The sequence below is a fragment of the Anas platyrhynchos genome, chromosome 8, assembly GCF_047663525.1.
Source record: "Anas platyrhynchos isolate ZD024472 breed Pekin duck chromosome 8, IASCAAS_PekinDuck_T2T, whole genome shotgun sequence".
Lineage (NCBI taxonomy): Eukaryota > Metazoa > Chordata > Aves > Anseriformes > Anatidae > Anas > Anas platyrhynchos.
The window spans coordinates 29630812-29656524 of NC_092594.1; the positions used below are offsets into that span (position 1 = coordinate 29630812).

Below are 25713 nucleotides of genomic sequence, written 5' to 3' on the forward strand. Positions count from 1 at the left end.
CCAGACCCACATTTCCCCATCTCCTCTGATCCCTGGGGGCCAATTCTGCCCCCGGGGGCTCAGCAAATCCTGCAGAAAGCAGCCCGGGGTGCTGGGGACACCGCACTGCGCCACCACCTCCCCCACCACAGCACGCTCAGGGCACTGCAGGGTGAAGCAAGGCCCAGCTGCTGCTTGCTCCAGCTGGTTCAGTGCCTCACCACCGCTGTGTGCCCCAAATTGGGGTGCAGGAGCCAGGTGCCACGGGGAGCTGAGATGCCTCGTACCCCGGGGATGTGCCCTCCTTGCATTGGCCAGGCTGCCCAGAGCCCCCTCCAGCTTCAGAAGAACAAAGTGGGTACACACAGTAACGTTCATCCCTTTTATTATTAAACATCAGATGAAGAGGTCGCACACACACATACACGCACGCACACAAAAAAAAAAAAAAAGGAAAAAAAGGAAAAAAGAAACAGACTGGTTGAAGAATGCTATTTCGGTGGCGACAGATACCGAGTACAATTGGTTTCCTGGCCGGAGTGCGGACAAAAGTCACTTTCCAAAAATCAAAGTCAAACCAGACAGCAGATAACTAGCCCACATTCTCTAACTACAAGTCACCGTCCAGACTGGCCCCGGCCCCCCCAGCCCTCCCGACCCGTCGGAAATAAATGAAGCAAAACCCAAGAGCCGCTGGCCAGGGGCCGAAGGCTCTGCTGCGGGCTTGGCGCAGCCGGGACGGGGCTGAGCATCCCCGCGGGGTAGGATGGCAGAGGGAATCCAGCCGCCCCTCGGCAGCGTGTGGCTGCCCCCGTCCCCGCTCCCTCCCAGCAGAAAGGCACCCCTCGGCGCGCACGCACCCACGCACCTCGCACACTCACACGGGCACCCGCGGGGAGAAGGCGAAAAACCGGGCGCCATCCGAGGGGGCTCGCGCCGCTCCTGCGCCGTCCTCTGCCCACGTCCGTGTGCGTCCCAGAAAGCGCTGCCGAGTCCCTTCCTTCGCCGTCCTCAAGCGCTGGGCTGCTGCTCCTCCCTCTGTCCATCCTTCCATCCGTCCATCCATCCATCCGTCCCGGGGCTCCGAGTTGAGCAGACGTTTGCCTCCCCCCGTACCCTTTTCCTCGCTGCCGACAATGCCGTGGAAACCTGAGAATGTTCGTGTGCCTCCTCCTCTTTTTGTCTGTGGTTGTGTTTGTTTTTTTTGTCTTTAAATAATAGTTATAATAATAATAATAATAATAGCAATAATAAAAATAATCGCCCCAGCCCACGACAATTTCAAGTATCCCCCAAATAAAAGACAGAATTATAAATAATTATAACTTTACAATTTAATAATTGACACATATACTATAGTATTTACAGTATCATAAATGCTTTTTTTTTTTTTGTGTTACTTTTAGTAAGCAATCCCTGAGAACAGTTACTTTAACTTGTTTTATTGAAGTATCTTCACAAATAGAGGAGTTTGCATGTCTCGGGCGGGCGGGAGAAGCGCTCTGCAAAGCCATCGCTTTTGGTGACGCATGAGGTTCTAGTGTTGCGGGTTTCTTTGCTTGCTCTTTTTCTTTTCTTTTTTTTTTTTTTTATTCCCCCAACAGAATTTTTAAAGATTTTCGCACTTTGCAACCTTCGGATCCCTCCAGCGACCACTTCCTTCAGGAAAGAGGTATTGGATTTCCAGGTGAGCTTTTGGTATTGGCAAGGGAGGGCAAGGGCTGAGCAAACCATCCTTTTTCCCGTGGTCGCCTTTTGGTTTGTGCCCAAGGAATCTGTGGATCCTCTCAGCGTGTGAAATGGTTAAATCCAGGAAAGAAAATAAAATTAAAAAAAAAGAAGAAGAAAGAAAATTTAAAAAAAAAAAAGAATCAGAAGAACAGAACAGAGCAGCCTCTGCCGATGGGGGGAAGGTCTTCTCCGCTCTCCTTCCTTCTTCTCTCCCGAGTCCCCGTGCCACGGCCGGACCCTGCCGTGAGAGTGGCGGCAGCCGGGGCTCACCCAAACCGTTCCCGCACCAGCAGCATCAGTTTTTTCTTGCCTTTGTAGATTTGTTTGAGATTGTCAATGAACTGGGCGAACTGTATGTGCCCGTCCTGCGCCAGGAGGAAGGTCTCCCTGGCCTTGCTGAGGAACTCGATGAACTCCCCGTAGTGCCGCGGGCTGATGTGGGTGAGCCGGGAGTGGGTGGTGTTGATGTAGGCGCTTATCGTGGCGTCCAGCAGCTGCCGCAGGGGGGCTTTGTCGGTGGACATCAGCTTCCCCGAGTTCCTGCGGCCGGGGATGCCGGCCAGGCCTGGGGCCGTCATGGTGCAGCGGCGGAGGATGTCCGACAGCACCGTGGCGCAGTGCACGCTCTTCACCACCAGCGGGATGATGGCCGCCAGCTCGTTTTTGCCCAGGGAGTGGCTCAAGGCGCAGGCCCAGAGCACGTCGTTGATGGCCGGGTGAGTGTCCTGGTTGTAGGCCAGGTTGAGATGCGTCATGGCCAGCGAGGCCAGCTTGAAGGCCCGCAGCGGGTAGCCCCGGTGCTCCATGTAGCGGGCGATGGTGAAGAGCTGGGTGTAGGTCATGCCGGTGGAGGCGGCGTCGATGACGATCTGGTAGGCAGTCTCGAAGGCGATGTGGTCCTTCTCGCAGAGGGTGAGGGCGGACAGGGCGCAGTTCTGCGGGTCCTTCATGGCGCACTGCAGGGCCAGGGTGCGGGCGCAGCTGGCCAGCTCCTCCCGCTGCGGGTAGTCCAGGCTGAGGCGCAGGATGGTGTTGTGGGACATCACGGTGGCTGCCACGATGCTGGTGGCTTCCGTGGGGGTGAACAGCGAGTACCAGCTCTGCAGGATGCTCACCAGGGCCCGCACCCCTGCAAGAGACGTGAAGGTCAGGGAAGAGCCGTGAGAGCTCGAAACCCAAGCCTAGGGTTTCGCTCTGGGCACTCACCCACTTCCGTCGCGCACGTCACCAGCCACCTCACCATCTCCCGCCGCCGCCAGTTGAGGGTGGACAGGGTCATGCGCATCACCTGCAAGGCAAATGTGGGGCAATCAGCTATTTTATGGGGCTCCACCGAGACCACCAACACCACAGTGCTCCCCAAATTCCCCACCCACGCTCACTTATCAGCTCCCCAATGAAGTTCTCAGGGGCTGCCTCACCCAAAATCTCCTCTAAACCACTGCAGGGGCCTGGTGGGGCTGAGCTTACCCACTCCAGGCCACACGATGATGAATTTACCCCTTCCACATGAGTCCTATGTGCCATGGGGGACCATCTACTTGGCAGAAGACCAGGGCCGGTCCCACCATTAGAGGGACAGAATTGCCACCGCCACCCCCGCGTTATCCCGTACCTGGAGCCCCAGCTCCAGCGCCACGTTGAGGAGTGTCGTGTCCGAGTTGCTGTCAGCTGGTGTGGCAATCTTGAACGCGTCCTGGGCCAGCTTGAAGATCAAGGAGGAGGAGTGGATGTTCTTCTGAATGGCCTCCAGCACCGTGCGCAGGCGCAGCATGTCCCCTAGGTGCAGGTAAAGGATGGTCAGGCAGCTGAGCCTCCCCCCAAGCTTCCCCCAGCCCCATCTCCTGCCTGCACCGGGTGGTGAACCAGCCCCTTCAGCACGGCCAGCCCCTCTAGACATGCACACGAAGGGATGCTGATCAGGCCCTGAGGTACAACAGCAAAATGGGGTGTCTTCCCCACCGCAACACTGCACTGCAAACCACCTTCCTGCTCCCTGGGCAGCCACACTCACTCACCCCCAAACCTGTCCCCATATCTCAGACCCTTTGAGGGGACATCAGCACCTCCTACTAGCCCCTGTGGGGCACAGGGTGGGGAGAGGGACCTTTGGTGTGGGCACAGAGCAGATGCTGCCACGTCACATCAGCCCCTCTGCCTTGCTCCAGGCTCGGGTTTCTACTCCCATAGTCACCAGCTGAGCAGATGAGCCTCGAGCAAAGAAAATAAAAAAAACACACAGCAATGTGAAAACCCTGGAGCTGCACCTGGGCACACACAGACATCTCAGATGACTAATAGCTAAATATATCGCCTGCCACCCACAGCAGCCGCTTGCACCGCCACCAAAATCCAAACGTCCCTAAAACAGCTAGCGGGGGCGTGGGTGAGAAATGCTGCGAGGACACAGGATCGCATCGGGACATGCTGCAGCCGGGGAACACCCAGGGAAAGGCACGGGGGGAGCACCAGATGCAATCCACCAGCCCTACAACCCCAGCATAAAACCCTCAACCTCACGAGGGGCTACAAAACTCAGCCACTTCCATCCAGGAAACAAATCTCCATCAGGTCCCTGCCAGGGGGGAGCATGGCACCAGTAGCCCTGGACAAGCAGAGAGGTAGAGGAGGCTGCAGGGACAGCGAGGCTGGAGCTCTCTGATGGCACAGCCACCACGACCTTCCTGGCCAGGGGTTTGCTGTCCTAAAGTGGTGGGGTTAGCATCTGGACAAATAGAAGTTTGGTGAAAATCTTGTGCTCGCCTCATTGCTGTGGGTCAGGGGATGCTCCCTGCTGCAGGGCAGGCATGGTCCAGTGTCACCCAGGGGGTTGGGGTGACGTCCTGGGGTTCCCAGAGCTCTGGTCGATATCCCCAGAGGTATGCCCACACCTCCTGGGGACCTCCTGTCCAGCTGAGGCTGAAGACGCCCCATGCTTGAGGGAAGGGAAACAGAAGCTCCCAATTTTCTCCAGTTAAATACTTTCAGTGCAGCTACATCTCATCACCCACACCCTAGAGGACTGAGCATTTCTGGAGGGGCTGATGAGTGCTCCCCACCCCAGCTCTCCCAGGTCCCCTTCCCATCACCCCCACAACATCACTCCCTGTTCCTTGAGCTCCCCAGCCCTTGGGATTCTCCGGCTCCCCTCAAGCTCCCCCATCTCCCCCGTGTCCAGAGGCACAGCGTGGCCAGCACCAACCTTTGGCCGCCGTGAGCATGGTGGAGGCCAGCTCGCACTGCTGCGACTCCAGGTGCCCCAGGGTGAACCAGCGCGGGTACCTGCTGGGGACCACCGACACCAGGTGGTGCGGGTGGCTCACGTCGCCGGACGGTGCCGTGGTCTCCAGCACGGGCAACCTGAAGGGCAAACGGGAGGAGGCAACGTCAGAGCCGCCCTGGCTCCCGTCCCGCTCCCGAGGCGGTGGTGGGGCGAGGAGGGGACTGCATCCAGGCGGCCTCCCCCCCACGCTGCCTTTGAAAGCCTCCTGCTGCTGCACACGTGCGGGGGCTCGCGGGCTGTGTGTGCAGCACATGGGCACGGGGATCAATCTCTCAGCCCTACTTGAAAGGAAGGGGAATGATCCGTGAAGTGATTTATAAACTTGTAAGGAAAAACACGAGCCTCGGGAAAAAAAAATAATAAAATTAAATAAATAAAGAGGAAGCCCGCCCTCCTCTCCGCGCCTTTCATGTCAAAGCGCCCGGCAGAACTCCTGGCTTTATCATCTGGTTCTTCTTAAAATGCCCGGCTGTGATCAGAAGCAGCAGCACATTTCCCCAGGGCCTCTGCAGCGGGTTTTGGTTACCTGCCCGCGTGGTGATACTGCAAAACTTGAAACGCTCAGCAAACCCTGGGAAGGGGAGCAGGAGCCTCGCTTCACCCAACACGGTGACAAAACTGCATCAGCCCTTCCACACCTCCACTTCCTGATGTGAATCAGTGCTGGTGTTGCTGAGTCAATGCCCAGCCAGGGCTTGCAGGAAGGAAATTGTCCCCCTGGACATGGAGAGCATCAGACTTCTCTGCTCTCCCTGATCACGGGCTTGGGGCACCCCTGGGAGAGGTCTGGCTGTCCTCCTGAGCAGCTCCTGCCAGGATTTCATAATTTACCCTGGCACATCCTGGAGCAAATCATCCCCCTGTCTGTGCTGGAGCCTGCCAGCGGGTAACAGCTTTCCCTGAGGGCACGGAGGGCTGCAGGGAGTGCTGCAGGGTGCCCGAGGCTGTGCAGGAGCAAGCTGCTACCAGGGGCTGGGCAACAGCAGTGCGAGGCTGGATGGTGACCCACAGACATCACCAGGCCCACACAAATCCCTGCAGCTAGGACCTGAACACCAGGAATCACCCAAATGACAGGGGAACTGGGGGGGCAGGAACAGAACAAAACGTGCACCAACCTCATGGCCCGCAAAGCCAGCTTGTACGCCAGGTCCGCATCGTGGGGCAGCAGGGCGGAGAACAGGTATTTGGCAAAGGTGTGCATGGGGACGCTCTCGCGGTGGATCACTTCTCCCAGGCCACTGAAGGGACCACCTAGGTGCAAGCAGAACCCATCAGCCATCGCTGTGCTATCTGTGGCTGGGGTTTGTGCCACCCCAATGCTTTAAGCATCTGCTCAACAGCTCCCTGGTGCATTAGTCGGGGCAAACAGCTGCTCAAACCTTTCTTAAAAACCATTTCAATTACAGAATGCCTCATAAACGGAGGTGCTATGGTTCTCTATAAAGCCTTTGAGGTGGCCTCGCCCTTGGGAGCTCAGCAAACCCTTGCTTTGCCTGATCAGGGCTCTGTGTTGGAGCAGCCAGCCTGCAGACTCAGCTCCACACACCAGGAAGAAGCCAGGAGTGGGTCAGAGAGGAATAAACCTTGGAAGGGGCGCCCTTGGGAGACGTCAGCAAATCTGAACCTGAGCCGTGCGCCAAGCCCCCACCTTCCAGCAGCAGGATGCACTGCTTCCGAAGGGTCTGCACCAGCACCGGGTCCAGCTCCAGGTCCTGCAGCCGGGCGATGATCTGCTCCTCGTTGCGGCACACCTTGTCCTGGGCGTAGAGGCCTTCGGGCATCACCCTCTGCTGGCCCATGCCCATCAGGGCCACCTCTAAGGCCAGGGACAGGTAGGACTCGCCGCTGTCCTGGCTGCCGGTTGCGACGGGCACGTGTTGGTAGACTGGGGGTTTGGAGTCCCCGGTGTCTGGGAGAAGGGGGAGAGATGCAGCAGGGTTAGGGGAGTCTCCCTAGGTGGGAGAACAGCAGCAGAGAGAAAAACCCTCCGATTCAGAAGCAAGACCCAATGCTTCCCTTTGGTAACCCAGGGATGATGGATAAAAGCTCCCTGTGGGAGATATGGGGCTTCACCCCCCTTCTTGTTCTCAGCTAGGAGCCACAGGAGACCTGAGACATGTGCAACAGAACCACAGCTGCCACCAGAGCCTTCCCACGGGCTGGCACTCCCTGGCCCGGCTCTGTTTGCAGCTTTCCTGCTCTGCTGCAAACCCCAGGGCTGGAGACAGGGGAGGTTTGAAGCCCAGGAGTGCTGAGACTCGGCTTCAAACCACCCAGGAGCTGCTGCTTGGGCTTGGCTCAGCTGGAGTTGGCTGGCAGAGAGCAAGGGGAGCACCCGATACCTGAGATTTCAAGGCAATTTTCCTCTTCTAATCTACAAGCTTCGGTCAGGGTGAGAAAGAGGCAGCCGATGGGGTTCAGAGGGTGGCCGACCCAGCCCTCCAGGTTGGTGATGGTTGTTGCTCCTCGCTGCAGCAGCTCTGCAAAATAAGGAGGGGAAAAAAAAAACACATTCAAAGTGAGGAATTTAAAGATGAGTTCTGCACCCAGAGAGGACTCCAAGACCAGAGGCCTCTTCTTATCCCATGGGCTTGGGACACAGGGACCTCCAGGGAGCAGGGGCTGTGGGAAGTTTGCAAGGGCCACAAAGCTCAGAGCAGGCACCACACAGGCTGCCACAGACAACAGGGGGAGCAGGCACCCAACAAAAAGGTGTCCTTAAGGCTGCATGAGGTGCAGCAGCTCACCCTCAGCTCCAGGAGGACACAGGAGTGGCCACAAAGCCAGACCTGCAGCTTACAGACTCATTTAGGATGAGTCCATAATGGGAAGGCTCATTTGCCCTGGATGGGGCAGCAGTGCTCTGTGAGAAAGTCTCCTCCACCACTGGGACACCCCAACCAGACTCGGTGGGACCCTTCTCCAGCACCTCAGCTCCTTACCTTTCTTCTGATGCTTATATATTTCCAGCTGCCTCTGCTGCTGCAGTCGCAGGGTGTTGATGATGGCAACAGTCAGCCGGAGAGCTTCCCGGGGGTAGCCGTGGGAGCGCAGGGCATCCACCCGAGCGCAGGCAGTCGGGACGTGCTCTGCAAGGCAAGGCCATACACGTCGGGTGGCTGAGCACAGCCGTTCGGGGGTGTTACAGAGGTGGGGAGAGAATCTGGTAGCAGCAGGCTTCAGGGCATCCTCTTCTCACCTTCCCCACTCCCCAGCTCAACACCTGCTCGCTGCGTTGAAGTCCTGCCTTTCTCCTTGCTCCTGGCAGGGCTGCCCACGGGGAATGCTCATGGCACTGTCACCACGGCCAGCTGGCAGCAGCCATTTCGGTTCCTAAATCCTGACTTCCACCAACCTTACCTAGTGGAAGCATTTCCAACGCGCCACTGCTGCAGTATGACGGCTCCAAACACAACCCTGCCTCTCCTTTCTCCTAAAGCCTGCATGGTTTAGGGTGATTTCTTTCACTGCTGCTCACCCAAACGCTTCTTACTGTCTCCTGAAACAATTCTCTCTGTTCTCACTACACAGGAGACACATGGGAGGAGGCAGTGAGCACTCAGCCCTGCGCTGGGGGCACTGGCAGATTTTGGCTGACATTTGAACTGCCTCCTTGATGAGTGCATGGAGTGCTCTCTGCAGAGACCCTGTCTCTTCTGCAGCTCTCCTGCCTGGTGTTTTATTATTAGGAACAGTTGCATGAACCCCCCGCAAGACTCACAGTTGCTTAGAAATTCATCTGCTCCTGCTGCTCGCTGCTCACCTGAAATCACAAGCAACTGTGGAGAGGATTATGACTGAGTGAGAAATTAGCGGGAGCAGATGACATGCCATGCTGCATAACAAGCAGCGAAAATCCCATTTTCTTGCAAAATGTCCTACCAAGGGGGAAAAAAAAATAGGCAAACACAGAAGATCTGAAGTTCTAGCAGAGGGATCGTTCTATTCCTGGAAGAGATCAGAGAGCTCTGGAAACGCAGACAGCCACCTCCACAAATGGGGTTTCCGTGTCCCAGAGGTCACCAGAAAGGAACAGGAGGAAGGTTTAAGAACAAACACGGCTACAAAAGAGCTTCTTGTTGCTCCCTCTATTCATTTGCTAAGTGGATGAAATATTCAGCTGCGAGCTGCTGCGAGCTGCTGACAAATCACGCTCCTCTCCCAGCACAGGGTCCCTGAAGGGGTGCCAAGAAAGCCAAAGCGCAAAAACCAAAACCAAGGCAACTGCACCAGAAAAACCAGGCGCACAAACCAGCTTGGCCCAAGGGCTCACCAAAGCCCAGGCTGTACCCGGGGAAGGGGAGCTGTGGCCATCGTGTCCCTGCTAGATTTACCGAGTCCCAGGAGGCACCAGCCCCACACCACCAGCTACAGCTGCTTGGGGAGAAGACCTGCTGCTGTGGAAAATCCTTCCCAGAGGAGAAATGCCCTCTCCTGCTTCACCTAAGACAGCACAGGTCAGGGTCTGACCTTCAGTATCTGTATATCCACCTCCCTTGCTGTGGGGATGAGGCAGCCACGCTCCCAGCAGCAGGGGGCTTGCTCGGTGCCAGCCTGACAAACCCATTTTGGGGTCAGTCTGAGCCACCAGGAACCCCCCAAGCCCTGTCTCACCCCCTCTCCTCCTGGGACACGTGGCTGTTGAGGGTTTGCAGTTTAGGACGTGGAGTTTTTTTCACGTTAGGATGTTGAAGCTTGAACAGATGCGGGGTAGCAAAGCTTCGATGCCTCAGGTGGGTCTCTGTGAGCAGCCCTACCTGCCCCGGCCAGCCGAGGGCTGCGGTTTTGGATGCTTACCGAGCCACAGGGGCTGCCCCTGGGAGTTGAAGAGGAGGCTCTCGCCCTCCCGCTGGTAGGACGGGGACACGTAGAAGTCGCTGCTAATGATGCGCTGCAGGTGGCTGTCCTGCCAGTGCAGGTCACAGCCCTCGATGGCCCGGGTGAACACGGTTCGGCGGGGCCTGGCCAGCGAGTCTGCAAAGAGGAAAAAAAACATGAGCAGGAGGGCTGGGGAGAGGGGGGGCGTCATCTTAAACCCCACTGCTTGGCTGCAGCAACTGCCTGTGCTCCTGCTCACAGCTGCTCTGCAACTGCAATGACATTTTCAAAGGTATCGAATGCTAGCGTGCAACCCAAAACAACAGGGCTCGTTATGTATTAATGCATTAATGAGGCTCGCGGTGTATTAACGGCAGAGAAAAACAGAGCAGCCTGCTTGCTAGGCTCATGCCCATCCGCGTGGTCCTTCCCTCCCTACACGGGGTGTTTGCCCACAAAACGGGGCCGATGCTTGCAACAAATCCGACTGCTGCTTATTGCTCTGCGATGAATCTAGAACTGCCTGCTCTGGCTCATCCAGGCTGAAATTTCCGAGAGGCTTTTGTTTTGTGCAGACAGCGCTGCTGGGCAGCAGGTAACTGCTCGCCTCCCGTCTGGGACCTGCGGGGCAAGGAGGAGAATTTCAGCCCGGCCACAACAGGCAGGCAGCGTCGGGAGGAGGAGGAGGGCAGCCTGCAGCCCCCCTGCTATCGGCCCGGCCACGCTGGAAGCAGGAGGGCAAAAAGCAGGTTGCAAAACAGGGAGCCCCCAGCACGGCGCAGCGCTGGTCCTGCGATCTGCAAACCGGCTGAGCTCAACGCCTTCGGGAGGGGAAAACAAAGGGCTGTGCTCAGGGCTGAGCCGCCAGGCTGGGTAAACACGCTCTGGAAACGATGGCAACAAGCAATTAGCCCGAGCACTGCAGGCACCCCGAGGTGGCTAGAAATTAAACAGGTGTTGGTGCGTACGGAACCCAGCCCTCGCCCGCCGGCAGGTTTACTTCAAGGGGAAGGATTTGGGGAGCCAGCCCTTATCCCTCCCTAACAAAGGAGGCAGTGGCGTTTGCATATCCACCACCAGCAGCCCTAGGACACCTCCGGGCTCTGCTTTCTGCCTGCTCGGGGTGCTCGGCGAGCTGCGATGCCCTCGGCACAGGCGGAGCGAGGCGCTTTGGGAGCAGCCCGCGTGTGTCTGACAGCGTGACCTGCCCCAAATACCGAGCGAGTCCCCAGCAGCGGGGCCGGGAGCACCAGGGAGTCCCGGCCACGAGGGACCTGGAGCGGGGCCAGGTGTAAACCAAGCTGCTCCCGACGGGCGATGTGCACGTGGGATGGGACGGGGCGGCGCAGCGAGCTGCTGGTGGCACCGGGGCAGCTGGCTCCACAGAATGCACCAAGGGCCAGTTAGGGTGCAGCAGATGGAGGCACTGCAAGAGCAGTGGGTTTCAATCAATGGCTATCTCAGGAAAGTGCTTAAACGTGAAGTCTTTTGCAAAACAAAAATTGCTTCGTCTTTTTTTTTTCATTTTAGCACTAAAGAATAACCTCCTAACTAAGCTGTGCTGCATATGCTCTGCACCTGAACGGCATTTAACAGCCCTGGCTTGTGGCTTCTCTGCTGCAGTCTGCACCCAAAGCCTGCAGGTGAGACTCAGGAGCCAGGGAAGGGGCTCTGCTCCACACCTCCAGCTCCCCACCTTCACATCTCAGCAAAGGCTTCAGGGCTCAGCTCCGCACCAATTCAGGCAGCATCGGTTTTCTATAAAACTTCTGCATGCCTGTTCATATAGGTCCAAATTTCCCCACGGTCAACTGGCTTAAAAGGGGCCTTTGGAAGTGATTTTGTGCTCAAAAGGCACCTAACTTCACCACAGCTGCAGCCCATAACCAAACATTTTCAGGCATCTAAAATCAGTGTCCGTAAACAGAACCCTTTTGGTTTTCTCCATCTCCCAGAGACATCACCCTTGGGATAAGAGCAGAAAAACACGGGAAACCAACTCACTGGGTGCTGACACCCTCACAGCCAGCAGCGCCGGGGGCCCCCTGTGTTTCCCCAAGCTCTGCATCAGAATGGGGGTCCCACCTGGCAGCCCTGGGGGTCCCCAAAGCTCCACGCTGTGCTCGGGGCTCACTGCAGGGTTTGGTTTGAGGGGGATCTTTAAAAGCGCTCGGCACGGTGTGGCTCAGCTCCCCACACAGCCCCGGGTAAGCTTCCCATTGACGTCAGCGGGAGCAGCTCGGAGCCAGGGCTCAGCGTCCACTGCAGCCCCGTGCCAGGACCCAGCGAGGGGCTGATTTTCGTCTGCCTGACCGAGGTGCTGAGCACGAGCTGCCTTCCTTTCCCCTCGACCCAAAGAACATGTCATTTATGGAAACGTGCTTTTTTTTGGTGAATTTTCACAGCAGCCCGCGGCCACGGGCGCGATTCCCTTTCCCCCAACCTTGACCTCACCTTGGTTGTGGCTGGAGCTCTGCGTGAGCGCGTTGGTGATGTTGGGAAGCTCGTTGCCGTAATTGCCATCTTCCAGGGGACACACGTCCATCTCGCCCCACTTCCGCAGCTGCCGGAGCCAGCAGGATTTCTCCTCCAGCTTGCAGTGTGGGTTCAGCACGACACACACCCACAGCGCCCCTAAACAAAGCCGAGAGATAAAGGATGTGCCAAGCCGGACCCGTGCGGCAGAGCTCTCCGGCACCACCCGGCCTCTGCCTTTCCGCCGCCACGCTCGTCATGAAAGCCTGCAACATTTCCATCGGCGTCCGTAAACTCATTTCAGCATAATGCACAGACCCAGGAGGGGGATTTAGCCAGCTTTTAAATAAAAGTAAAACTCCTCTGTAATGAAGCTAAATTATAATCTCATGAGATGGGGGACAGTGGGGAGGAGGGAAGAAGAGACCGGCTGTATATGAATTTGTGAGTGCTTCTGTCTGCCAGGACAAATCTAGTGTTTGAACTACACATCAAAGCATGCTTAAAAACATCCTGGCAAGCTGCAGAGTCTGTATCTCTAAAGACTAACCTGATTTTGATCCTACCCACGTTCCCAGCGCTTTAAAGCCCGCTCAGAATGCTATTTCATCTGCCATTGTTCTTCAGGCCATTTGCATTCAACTATTTAAAAAGGAGATTTAGTGTATTTTCTTCCTTTCTTCTTTTTTTCCTCCTCTTCTTTTTTTTTAATCCCCAGTAGCCCCCAGACTGCAGCAGAGGAACCCGGAGCTCGGCTTGATGTCTCGCAGCGAGAGCCCTCCCAGGCGCACGCCCTGCGCATCCCGCAGGCAGGGGTGCCCCTCAGCTCCAGGACCACCACGGCACCACTGAGCTCAGCCGTGACTCCCAGACGCTGCCCTGCCCTTCCCTCTCCTCAAAGCAGAGCTTTGGTGGTGTTTTTGGGGGTGTGTTGGAAAATGAGCAGCATCTCGGAGGCCTCCTGCCAGCAGAGCCACAAGCTGGGATGCACGGAAGGAGCCGGCAGCAGCTGAAGGCTGTACATTAAGCTGCACGTGGGGGCTGAAGGGCAGCTGTTGGTTGTACATGGAATAAAAGACATTATCTTTTGGCTAACGCCAGCACCCTGGGCAGCAAGAGCAGGGAACACAACGAGAGATGACAACAACTCCATCCCCTTCCTCCCCATCACCCTTGGGCCCCCAAACACCCCAAGCTCATGAATGAATTTCACCCCACAAAAATCTCCACCAATTTTGGCTTTCACCTCCAAGAGCAGAGAGCACAGCACCGCCTGCCTCCCCCTGCCCGTGCCGCAGGCTGCAGCCTTAAATCGCCGCCGGGGATTCCTCGGGCTCAGTTTTCAGCCCGGGGCGGCCACGGGCACACGTGGCGGTGACGAGGCTCCGTGCCCCCGCTCCGCCGTGGCCAAGAACGTGATGAGCCCGCTGGATTGTTGGCTCCTGCAGCTCCACGAAGATGTGATCCTAGGGATCCTCATGACTTCGCGGGCTATTTTTGGGAAACCCTCAGAGGCGCCCTTTGACTGCCAAAATACCTTGCCCCTGGGTTCCCCTGTAACAGGGAAGATGGGGTGGGGAGGTGAGGACAGGGAGGGGAGGGGGATTCGCGTCTGCCTAGATGCGAAGAGTTGTCTGGGGAAGGGAAAAGTTGGGTTTTCTGAGCCCTTTGGCCAAGTGACATCAGCTGACAGCACGGCTGACTCCTGTCCCGAGCTGATACGCCGCGCTGGGTCAGACTTTGTGTCTGCTCACACGCTGCAGAAACCTTCATCTGAACTTTCCGACAGCAGAAGGTTAAGTGGGGAACAAAACGGCAGATCACGATTAAGCTAAGCCTCTGAACAAAAATGCTTTTTGATTACAGGGCCGGGTGGAGGAGGGGGGGGGTCACAAGAGCCTTCCCACCCCGGCGTCCCCAGCTCCGGCCCCAGGGAGGGCAGGCACTCAGATCCTGAGCTGAAGTTTCCAAACCATCAAAGAAATTCTCCCGTTTCCCACAGGGTCGCTCCCCAGCTTAATCTGCTGAAATTCCCCACTGTAAACAAGTGGCCGAGATAAATAAACCCGTCTCCAGGCAGATTAAGGTCAGGCTGCACTTCAGCTGGTTTTTTTTTCCTCTATTTTTTGTAATTAGGCTTTAATCGTAAGTACTAATGCGCCGGGGCAAATACTCCCACGCCACGCAGCTCCCTGCCCAGCAGGTCTTTTCCTTGGCTCCCCAGCAGACGGGGCAATAGATGTTCAGTTGGCAGCAGACACACACATGCAAATGATGCCTCTTTTTTTTTTTTTTTTTTTTTTTTTTTTTTTAACTCCGAAATCCTGCAAAATCCTTTACATTTTACCCAGTATAAATCCGCAATCTTCTTTAAGGCTGATCTTCTTCCAATCCCACGCAAGTCGGTGATGCAGTCTTTGTTAAAATCGACAATTAATTATTAAACACTTGCCCAAAATAACGTCCGGGGCTGGCTACAGCAGCTGGCAGGGGGGCTCTTTCCCCTCCTGCCCCTCTCCATTTGGCAACGCTCAGCAGTGCTGGTGCAGGGCAGCTTTGGCACCCCCAAAACAGAGCTGCCCACTTCTCCCCAAGCGTGATGCCGGGCGAGCTGCTCCCTCTGACGTGTGCTGGCCAGCACCACGTCTCACCTGCTGTCACACCAACCCTGCCTCATCATGGCCCTGATGTTCCCTGGCCACCGTGCCATCTGCTGATGGGGACGTGCTGTTGCTTCCTCCTGCTTTGCTGACCAAAACAAAGAAGTGCACTGACCCGGTCCTTGCAAGGTCAGGCCAGGACCCAAACCTGACCATTTACCCTTCGGGTGTGCTGGGAAGAGAGGGAGGGCTCTGGGCTTCGCTGTCTGGTTTGAAGGCAGACCATATCATCTGTAGCTCTGGGCAAACTGCTGCTCTCCAGGCCTGCCTAGACACCCATCCAGCCACATTTCGCAGATGTGTTTGCTTTCTTCCATGTGGAAATTCTGGCGTGGTGGATTTGGCCACCTCTCCGGGATTCTTGCACATCAAACCCTTCCAAATCCTGGAAATATCTTTTTGGCAGGCGAGCAGGGATCGGCTCCGCAGAGCCCGCGTGCTTATTTCCATCCAGGGAACCGCAGGCAGGAGCGAGGCATCCCGTCCCACCTGGCCGTGCTCACGGCTGTGGCTGCATTCGTTTGGCACCTGGGCTGCGCTCCTGGCTAAGTTCCTGCCATGCTGCCCTGAGACAGCTCCCTGGGGGGCTTCTGCCCCCAGCCCACTGCACAGACAGACCGTGTCGAGGATGTTTTGCAAGCAGCCTGGCAGCCGACTGCTGGTTATCGAGCATTTTGCAGACAAGACCACTTAGGGCGGTGTGATTTCGTGGAGGGGGTCCTCGAGGTGTCCAGAAACCAGCCATTCACCGCGCTGCCGCTCCAGATGCTGATGGCTTGGGGAATTAAATTGGCCAACTTCACAAATTCCTGCCCCGAGACCTGCTCCAGGGGCTCGGACCACAGATCCTGCTACCTGGTATCCCATCTCCCATGGCAGGGACAGGCACTTAAGGGAAGCTGTAAGAGCAGGGCAAATGTGGAGAGATACTTCACCGGGAAAGCCGTCCACCCTCCCACAATCTGTGATTCAAGGACTTCTTGAGAGAGAAGTGGCACCTGTGCTCAGCAGCCCATTTCTCCCCCTCTTTCTAAGTGATTTTCATCCTCCTCCACGCTTTCAGCCTCAGAGGGTCCCAAGGCAGGGAGTTCACAGTGCAGTTTGGTAGGAACACCTTTAGTTCGCCCTCTGCTCACCTCCTGGCAACTTCACGAGCCATTCCCGATTTTACCAGTGTGTTACACCTTCCCCAAGTCTCTCCTCCACACCAAAGCCCGTGCACCCATAGCTCTTCCCCATACAGACGGCGCTCCAGATCTTGGACCATCCAACCTCATCCTTCTTCTAGCTCTACAACGTCCCTTTGGCCGCAGGCCACGAGCCCCTGCCTTTCCACAGCATCTCCTGCTACCAGGCTGCAGAACAGCTCAGACTCATGGTGAAACCATGGCACAAGCCAAACTACTCACCCATGATCCCAGATGTCCAGGAGAGCCCAGGAGGGCTGGGTAAACTCTACCACACAACCAGCCCCGCTGGGCTCACGTCATCTAAATGCTTTATTCTAATGATATTACGGTGTCAGCCAGCTGAGCTGGTGCCTAAGGTGCTTACCTAGAATTACCCAGAGTTGTATTTCTATTAAAGCCAGGCTCTGCAGTGCCCATCCTTCACCTCTCACCCTGGAAACCTGCACCAGCGCCGGCAGAAACTTGTTAGATGGGACAAGACTTAAGCAGCTGCCTCTCTCCCTTGCGATTGTGGTTTCTGCAGGAATGGCACTTCCACAGCTGGGCTAATCCAGCCCCCAGGATGGCCTCACCAAGGCTTTGGGGCAGCACACCAAACACAGGCGCTGGACAGACAGAAGCCTCATTCCCCCAAAATACAGTCCCCAAAAAACCTGAGCAGCAGGCAGACAGACCAGACAAAGGCCTCATCCCTTCCTCCCTCCGAGGCATAGCAGGGCACAGAGCAAAGTTCTGGCACCTGTCAGTTTCTGCCCACAGCCTGGCTGAGGATGCGGGGTGAGCTCTGGTAGAGCCCCAAAAGCCCACGGGACGAGGTCTGATGTCCCAGCAGCCCAGGCCACCCCGCTGCTGCTCATGGTGACCCTTACCAAGCTCGTCCCAGAGCTGCCGGCACTTCTCCGTTATGCCCGTTCCCTGCTGCCTCCAGAGGGAGAGCCGAGGGTCGGCCATGAACTGCTCCGTGATCAGCGTCAGCATCCTGGCCCCGTTGGAGTCCCTCATGCGCAGCATCTCCCGGACCTGGGAAGGACAGAGAGGAGGTTTTTGTGAGACAAACCATGGTCCCCCAGATGTGTTTAAGACCTAGATGCCAACCCCTGCCTCCCTCAGAGTCTGGGTGTCCAGACTACGCGTTGTGATGCTGCGACCTGGCTGGTTTGAGTCCAACTGAGCAAAGAGGACCAATAAGGAACCCAAAAACAAAGTCCTAACGCAAAGAAACAGTAGAACCCATAGACTAGTGCCACCTCTCCATGGTCTTGGTAGGGTCTGCAGGTGGCCAGGTTGGATTTCCCTCTGCAGAGCCAATGGGGAGACGGGGGAAAAGCCCCAATTCCCGCAGGATCCACTGCGTGGGAGGCAGAGACCTGCCTGGAGAGAGGCTGGGACAACCCAAGGCTGACCCAAAGCCTGGATTACAACCGTCAGCTCAGCGACCAGGCGAGAAGGCACTGGAGCAGAGATTCCCAGCTGTGACGGGCGCCGTGCCAGGGCGGGCAGCGAGCCGCCGGCTACGTGACACGTCGAGCGGAGCGCGGCGAAAAAGAGAGCAGCCAGCTCCTCCTCACCTTGGCAAACATGGAGTTGAGCTGCTTCCCCGAGCCGTAGTACCCTCCCTGAGATAGGAACAGCTTCACCTGCTCTCGGACCTGCTCTTCGTCCAGGTGCCAGCAGTTCTCGTCATCGATGCTGGCTCCAGCAGTGGGGTCAGGAGCACCTGGGGGACAAAGAGGGAGGAAAAAGAGTCAGTGGGGTTTGTAGCACCAGAGCCAGTTTGCAACAATCAAGATAAAATAAAAAACACAGCTATTTTATCCCTAAAAAAACCTTCTCAGATTTCTCAGTGGGGACTCTGTAGGAGCACGGTGGCTAGAAGATGCTCGGCTCACCTTTAGCCATCTTCTCCCACCGTCTCCTTCCTGAGCGAGGAAGGGAGCCAGCGTGGGAAGAGCAGAGGGCTGCATGGACAGCCAGGGGAAGCTGTAGCCGTATTTCCAATTAATTCTTAACAATGTCTTCCCTACTTGACTGGGCTCCAGCCAGGGAATGGACATCTCCTCTTCCACCGCTCCCTGCTCCCACGTGGGGTGCCAAGCACGCCCCAGCACTGACCAGGAACTGATTCATGGAAAGGCAGCTCCGGGCTGTCTGCTCAGCAAGGCGACTCTCTCTCCTTAGCTTATAAACAGAAGGACAACAACCCGAGGGGTTTTGCTCCTCCGGCAAAGGCTGAGGATGCCTCCTGACCTGATAAGATCCAGCTATTTGTATTTAACATCCTTTACAAAATTCCTTTAATTTCCGCTAATAATTGTTGCCCAGGAGCAAGCCCCGGGCACTGCCCGCACCACGCTGACGGGAGAGGATGCTGCTGCTCCCTCTGCAAATAATTTATAGTTGACAGAACAACGTAATTAGGACAGGATCTGAAGCAGCAGAAAGGAGAACACAGCCCCTGGCTGAGCGCAGGGGCTCTCACCCAGGGCCCCGTGTTGGGAGGAAGGCAACCAGCACCGCACACAACCCCGTCGTGCTCCCTGCCATCACACACTGGCACGCTGAGGACCGCTCACCCCGCCTGCAGCGTGTTTCAGTTTTCCGTGCCTTTTCCTTCCCTCCCCCAAGCCCGTCCTTATCTCCGCTCCCCCTCGCAGATAAAGAGCAGACAAGCCAGCGATTATCCCGTATCAGGAACCGATGACTAATCTGTCTGCCACGAGCGCTTATCCCGCACCCATCACCGAGGCTTCCCAGACGCTTGCACTCCTCACATCCCCCTCCGAGCACGGTGCCCTCTCCTCCCAGCTGCAGCTTTCCAGATCAGCCAGGTCGCCTCTGTAGGGTCATCTGGCTGCCTCTGTAGGGACCGGGAGGGCACTGATGCCTGGTGATCCATCCCAAAGCTCAGCCCATCCTCGGTCCCTCACCAAGGCCCCCGGGATGGCTCAAAGGAGAGGACGAGGCGAGGTGCAGGAAGCGGATGAGTTTTTGCGGGGTTCCCAGGGCTGCCCCAACATGGGCTGCTCGCACGTAAGCACCAGCAGGCAGCGGGGAAAGCGGCGTGCAGCTAAATAAAACCTCCTCCTCCCACACACCACACGGAGCACTTCTCACGTTTGGGCTCTGACCGCAGCCGAATTAGCGAGGCAGCGCCCGCCGCTCCAAACAAAACCTGCGTTGACTCCTACATTTATTTTGCTCTCGTATCACAGCTTCATACAGGGGGGGGTTGTAATATCAGATTCCCACACACGCCACGCAGACGGGCGGATAATGGGCTGCCCAATTACACCGGGGAGCTGGATAAACATTTAAGAGCAAACAAAGAGGATTTGCGCGGTGTTTAAATATTCATGGCAGGAGTCGTCCACTTCCCATTGCCAACGCTCACGCCAGTGGTGGCATCGCCAGTGGCATGCCGTGACGTAGCTGACGAGTGATTCCATGTCTCTGCTCCAAACTAGCAGGGAACGGCATGTAAAACAGCCCCAAGCCTGCGTAACACGTCTCTCATATAGCAGCATTCCTGATCCAAAGAGCCTGTTTCAGATGCGCTTGATCTTTGTCCTGCGGGATCCAGATTTAAGGAAACACCACCGTGCGTCTCGAGTGGAAAGAGTGTTTCACAAGCCCATTTACACTGGCTGTAGAAACAGAGATAAAAACGCCATCAATCACTCCAGCGGGGACCCCTCCCTCGCCGCGGGCTCGGCGCTTAACTATTTGGCACCCAGGAGAGACCTCGATGGAGAGGATGTGAAGGCTGAGAAGTAAGGACTGGAAAAAAAAATCCTGGGTGAGAAAACAGAACAAAGCCAGGCACGGAAAACCTAACAGCTCGCTCAGCCAGTAGCTGCTGAAGGTGAGGAGAAGCAAAGCCTCTCCTGGAGCGGAAAGCAGCAGGTTTGGGGGGCTGGGGAGGCGCTGGGACCCTTGTGGCTCACACCGAGGCACTGGAGCATCCCAGTGCCCGCTGCAGGTCTGGAGAAAAAGAGCAAAACGTGCTGGTAAGTGGCCCTGGGCAAGCTCCTGAACCACAGAACGGTTCACAAAGGCCATCTCATGACTGCACGCAGCGCTGCCAAAAGCCTCCGGGCTGCATCTCCAGCGGTTGGAAAGAAACCAGGAGCGAAGGAAGAGCCACCCAGATCGGAGAGGGAGCGGGGGCAGGATACGGACAAATAAACAAACAACAGAAAACCTCAAAGAGAAAATAACCACGCACCAGAAAGGAAATGAACTCTAGCAAGGGATAAAAATAGCGGCAACGCGAGGGAGTGAGGCACCAACCTCCGCCGAGCCTCCCAAGCCTCCCATCGCATTTTTAAGTGGAGGCAGATTGGAGGGAGCCTCTGGAGGCAGCCTGAAGAGTCAGAGACATCTGACAGCAATCGAGGGAGTGAAACCCTTCGGCTCCTGTGCGTGACCAAAGGAGTTGCTGGCAGCAGTCCCGTGCCCGCCACGGGCACCTCGAGAACCAGGGCTGGCTGTGGTGACAGGGACAAAGATGGCACGGCCACACGATGGCATGTGGACCCCCCTACCGGGATCAGGGCCACCCATTTCTGGGAAGCCCTTTGCCAGGCACCGCTCTGGAGGGGATTCGGCAACCCCAGAGGCTCTGCAAGGCCTGGGGGAAGAGTCGCTGGGCAGAGCCCTTCTCTTGAGCACTCCGGTGGATTATTTTCCCTCGAATTTCTATCAGCTCAGCAACCAGGAAGGCAAATCCTCCGGAGACCTGACCTTCTCCTCCTCCCCAGCAGGAAGGCAGAATTTCGAATGGATTTCCCAGTGCCTTATTCAGCCCTCCAGGCACTGTTGTGGGATGACCTGGAAGTTAAAGACCACCCGAGGGCTCGTCAGGCACCAGCTGTGGCTCAGTGTGACGGGACGGGTGGGCAGGTATCTCCTACCCAGCCAGCGTGCTGGGTACAAGAAGCGAGGCTGGACAGCAGGTAAAGGACCCTGCGTCTGGTGGCCACCCCCAGACGCTCCGCTGGACCCAAGCTGTCCAGCTGCAGGTCCTGGCTGTCCCCAAGCAGCAGCAAGTCACGTTGCCTGGCGTAACAACCACCTTCAGCTTCGCTCTGTGCCGGACAGTCAGGCTGAATGTTTCCACCAGCAGCAGGAACGCGCTCAGCGAGGGGAAACCGAAAGCCTCTGCGGTCTCCCCGTTCGAGCTGCCACTTCAGACGCCGAGCAGCGAGGAGCGAGACACACGAGACGCTGGCTACGAGCGCGCTGCCCTTTGCAGCGATCTGCCCGAGCAGAAACGTGACCTACTTCAGCACACAGAGGTCAAGTGGGAAGCAGGCAGCCCGGCACACCTAGGCTCTCCGCGCTGATTGAGCCCTCAGAGAGCGAGCGAGTGCCTTGGCTGCGCTCCGAGGCCGCGGCGTTACTGGAGAGTTTGCATTTCTTTCTAGGAAGGCGGGCGGGGAGCGCAGCACGCAGCGAGGAGCAGAGGTCTGAAGCCCTAACGCGAGCCCTCCTGAGGACTGCCTGCAATCTCTGCTGTTCAGGCTCTGCAGAGGGGGGAAGAGCAGCCCTAATTTCCAAAGCAAATGTTCCCACTGCACAAGGGACATTCTCGGAGATGCTCCCAAGCTGCAGCACTGGCTCCTCCACCACCGGCACAGAAGGAGCAGCCCCTTGGTGACCGGATTCAATGCTAACCTGAAGCTAAACAGACCTCTCCTTGGAAGAAATGAAAAAAAAAAACATTAAAAACAATAATTTCTGGAGAGGCTGTTCTCGCTTCATGGTGTAATAACCTCTGTGTGCTGCCGGGCACACACTGGGTTACTGTTTGGGCTGCAGAGGCCAAGAAACATGCACGTAAGCACACAAAGTGCTATTTAAAGCTTACCTTAAAGGATTTCAAAACCCAGCATCGGGGACCTTCCATAAATGCCTGAACTGCAGCTGGGAAGAGCAAAGCACGGGGGAAGTTTGGATCCATGACAGCCGGAGCCCCAGCAGAGCTGCCGGATTGCTGTGACACCCAGAGCCCCGCAGCATCTTTTAGCTTCACATCATCTCAATGCCCATCTTCCACATCCTTCCCCGGGATGGGATCGGGCTATAGGACTGCTCGCAGAGGAGCTCACTCACTGCTGGGGCTGCCAGACGGGTGTCAGATGGGATGGGCAGCTCCTCCAGTGGGACAGGGCAACAACGTGCTCAAAACCTCACACCGGAGGGCACGAAGTTGCATGACTCTGAATGGGCAGCGAATTTTGGCTTTGTTTTTTAAAGCCACTTGTAAAAACAAGAGGCAGATACCGAACCGGAGCCAACAGCTGTATCTTTGTAAGAGTCTCAATCACCAAGCCTTTTGCTGACTCTAGAGCAATAAATACTCAGGGCCTTGAAAGCTTTTCTTCAGTCTGCTCGGGAGAACACAGCCTCAAAGAACGGCACAAACGAGATCTTGCCCAATCTCTGCTTCAGTGAATCAGTTCAGGTGGTGAGAGGACCTCGTCAGATTCTTGCTCTTCATTCCTTTCCAACACCCAAAACTGAGGAAATGCCCCCAAACCAGGAATTTCCGAGCACAACCACTCACACAGCAGATGTGGAAGAGACAAAAGCCTCTCCCAAGGTAGAAGCAAGAGGGAGGAGAGGGGAAAACATCTGAGATCAGAGCTGCCATCACCACTAGGATGGAGGTGGACCCCTGGCCCCGCTGCTACATGTGGATGCAACCAGTTCAGATCCTATTTTAGGCTGCATATGGGGCTTTTCATCTTCAGAGCAGCTAAGAGGCATGTGTTAATCCCCGCAACGCCCTTCCGTGGCAGATAAGTGTTTATTATCTCAGCTTTCCAGCTGCAGGGCCAGGCGCGGTGCGGAGCGGTTCATTACTGGAGGCCCTGGGCAACCTCAGCTCCTGGGCAGGATGCAGCAGGAGCACCGGCTGCTGCTGCAAAGGGAGCTCCAGGGGCCTGACCACGTCCCGGTCAGCAGGGCTGGGACAGGCACCAACCCCCAGCTGGTGCCTTCTGGGGGAGGAAGTCAAAAGCATCTTCTAAACACAAAGCCCCATGACACATCCCCTCTGCCACCTTTGTGGAGTAGGTCAGGACAGCAACGCTCATTTATTATGGGCAAATTAGCACCCACAGAGATTAAAGCTTTATCTCCTGCTGGCTCAGTCACATCTGACTTAGCACGATGCAGGGCTGGGCTGGCACCACATCACTGCGGGCTAGAGGAGCCGCATCCCCACTGCGCCTCCCAGTCCCCAGTGTCCCAGCATCGTGTCCCCAAAACAGCCCTCTGTGCTGGGGAGCAAACCTGCTTCCTTCCTCCATGCCTGGCTTTTCCATGCTCATCTCAGCTGTTCCTCATGTACCACTTGCCTGCCTGCTCTGTTCTTTCTTGCCTGTTGAAGTCGGTGTTTAATGGATAAACATACAAGGAAAAACAGAGGGCAGAATGCGGACACATGGCCAACACCAAAGTGGTACCAATATTGACACTGCAGCAATGAATATGGCAAAACCAAGGCCAGCACCATCCCTGTGAAACCCAGCCCCCCTAAAAATGGATTAGCGCTGAGCCAGCAAGGTAGGAACAAGAAATTACCATGCACTTGGTTGATTTCTGAGTTGGAGGACAGAATCTCATCAGCCAGCTTCTGGGCAGTGGGCAACACCTCAGTGTGGTGTGCTGTGATCAAATACTGAACAAACTTCTGGAGCTGGTCCCTGTTCATCTGGAAAAGGGTCTCTGAAATGGGAAGACGGAGTTTGACCTGGTCCGGTTTGCGGATCCTATACAGCGAAAGCGCCACAACATGGGCGCAGTAAAAAATGTCCTTGTTCCCACAGCCACACGTCACGGAGGTGATTTTGCAGCGGTCGAAGCTGATGGCCACCTTGTAGGTCATCTCTGGTTCTGTCGCGGTTGCTGGCTCGGTCACCGTCCCACTGAGGTGGAACCCTGGAGAGGAGAAAGGAGAAGAGGGAAAGATGACATCAGTTTTGTTCTCTCCACGACCACCCATGCAAGCTCTGGAAGGTGGACATGGCGAGCAAAGGCCACTGCTGCATCTCCGTTTTGAGTAGTGCATCACCCAAGGACAAAATCCCTGCACTGGGGAAGGGATTTTCTCAGTCTCCCCCCTTCCCACGTACAGCCAACAAGTCGGTTCACCTTGAATTTGCTGACTTCAGCCCAAATGACCCAGACAGACACTCAAGAAGCAACACCCACTGCCAGAGGAACACGTGTGTGTGTGCGCAATGCACTCGAGAGCCGCGCCGCACCATCCTGGCACCCATCCAGCGTCACCCAGAACCCAGCCCGCGAGCAAACGTGGCTCGGCACCAGCACGTGCATGCAGCCAGCCTCTTCGGTGAGTTTATTTAACTGCCAAACCACAGGGGAAGAGCAAAGCCGCTCGGTTCTCATTTGTTTAAGAGTCTCTCAGCCTCTTTCCCTCCTGGGAGCAATCCTCATCCGCACCTCCCTCTCGCTGAATTCGCACCATAATGCACGTGAGCAAGAGGCAGGGAAAGGCCAGGTTTTCTTCTCTTTGGTGAGGCAGACAACATAAAATTGAGCACAATGCAACTCCAGCTTCATTCCCTCAACCGGGCAGAGCACTCCAGGGCACGACCACAGCTCTGAGCTCTTCTGCCCAAAGAAGAGAGAAGAGGCTGGACATGCACCAACCTCACGTTGGAACCACGGCTGGGAGAAGACATTCCAGATGCTCCCAGGGAGCCCATCACACAAGCAAGCTACCGAGGAGGTCAAAGACCAGCACTTTGCACCCATCTGCCTCCTCCTCCCCTTTCCCTTTCCTCGGAAGAGGATAAGGACAAGAGGGTCAATGAGGGTGCCCCTTTGGCACCCCCATGCTGAGCGCAGCGTGGTGCCTGTCCCTGCATGGCCCGGCCCTGCTCCCTGCAGAGGATGCTCACTTGCCTCCATGCCCCTGGACCCTCGTTAAGCCCAGGTTTGAATAGAGGGCTCTGCAGAGCCTGCCATCCCCCTGGAGAAGGCGGCAGACAGCTGAGAGGCCCACAATTAACGACAGACGAGGAGAGGGGGCGGGGGGGAGATTAAAATACATTAACTGCATCAAACCCTTGTGTGTTTGCCAGCTCGCACAAAGGCTTTCCGAGACAAATTCTACCAGAGGTTTTTAATAAATGGCATCAAAACCAGCTATTCACTGCCAGTCTCTTTAAAGCCACGCCAAAAACCACATTCAAATCTGATTAAGTGTCAAGGAGGTCTGCTTTCACTTTAGCGCACGGGAGGGGGGGGGAAGCAGACCTGCTCCTCAACCACCGACCAAAAACCCCCACGTCGCGTGGCCGCAGAGCACCCAACACGGCGGTGCTTAACCTCGGGAGGGCAGGGACGGACAGACGGATGGACAGACAGACAGACAGCCACGGACAGACGGACAGCCCCGCGCTGCCCTCTCGCTCGCGCAGCCGGCGGCAGTGGAAGCGCCACGGCGGAGGTGCAGCCCTCGGCAGCCACGCCGCGTAGATCTCGAGGATAAACCCCGAAGTGTTTATGTTTTACCACTTCTCTGGTCCGCGGCGCTTGG

General features: G+C 56.5%; 1 protein-coding gene across 2 annotated transcripts in view; it reads right to left on the minus strand.

The window, feature by feature from the left end:
* Nucleotides 1-347: 347 nt before the first annotated feature.
* Nucleotides 348-25713, minus strand: part of ZSWIM5 (zinc finger SWIM-type containing 5) — an 86909-nt gene continuing 61543 nt past the window's right edge. For both annotated transcript variants that reach the window (XM_027463501.3, XM_072041724.1), the window contains exons 2-14: nt 23730-24086; nt 17708-17856; nt 17009-17159; nt 12269-12448; nt 9794-9970; nt 7939-8085; nt 7339-7476; nt 6645-6905; nt 6112-6247; nt 4913-5070; nt 3326-3489; nt 2917-2998; nt 348-2839 (exon numbers count right to left, since the gene is read on the minus strand). In XM_027463501.3, the coding sequence (XP_027319302.3) occupies nt 1977-2839; nt 2917-2998; nt 3326-3489; nt 4913-5070; nt 6112-6247; nt 6645-6905; nt 7339-7476; nt 7939-8085; nt 9794-9970; nt 12269-12448; nt 17009-17159; nt 17708-17856; nt 23730-24086 (2963 nt within the window). In that variant the 3' untranslated portion in view covers nt 348-1976. The remainder of the gene's footprint in view (nt 2840-2916; nt 2999-3325; nt 3490-4912; nt 5071-6111; nt 6248-6644; nt 6906-7338; nt 7477-7938; nt 8086-9793; nt 9971-12268; nt 12449-17008; nt 17160-17707; nt 17857-23729; nt 24087-25713) is intronic.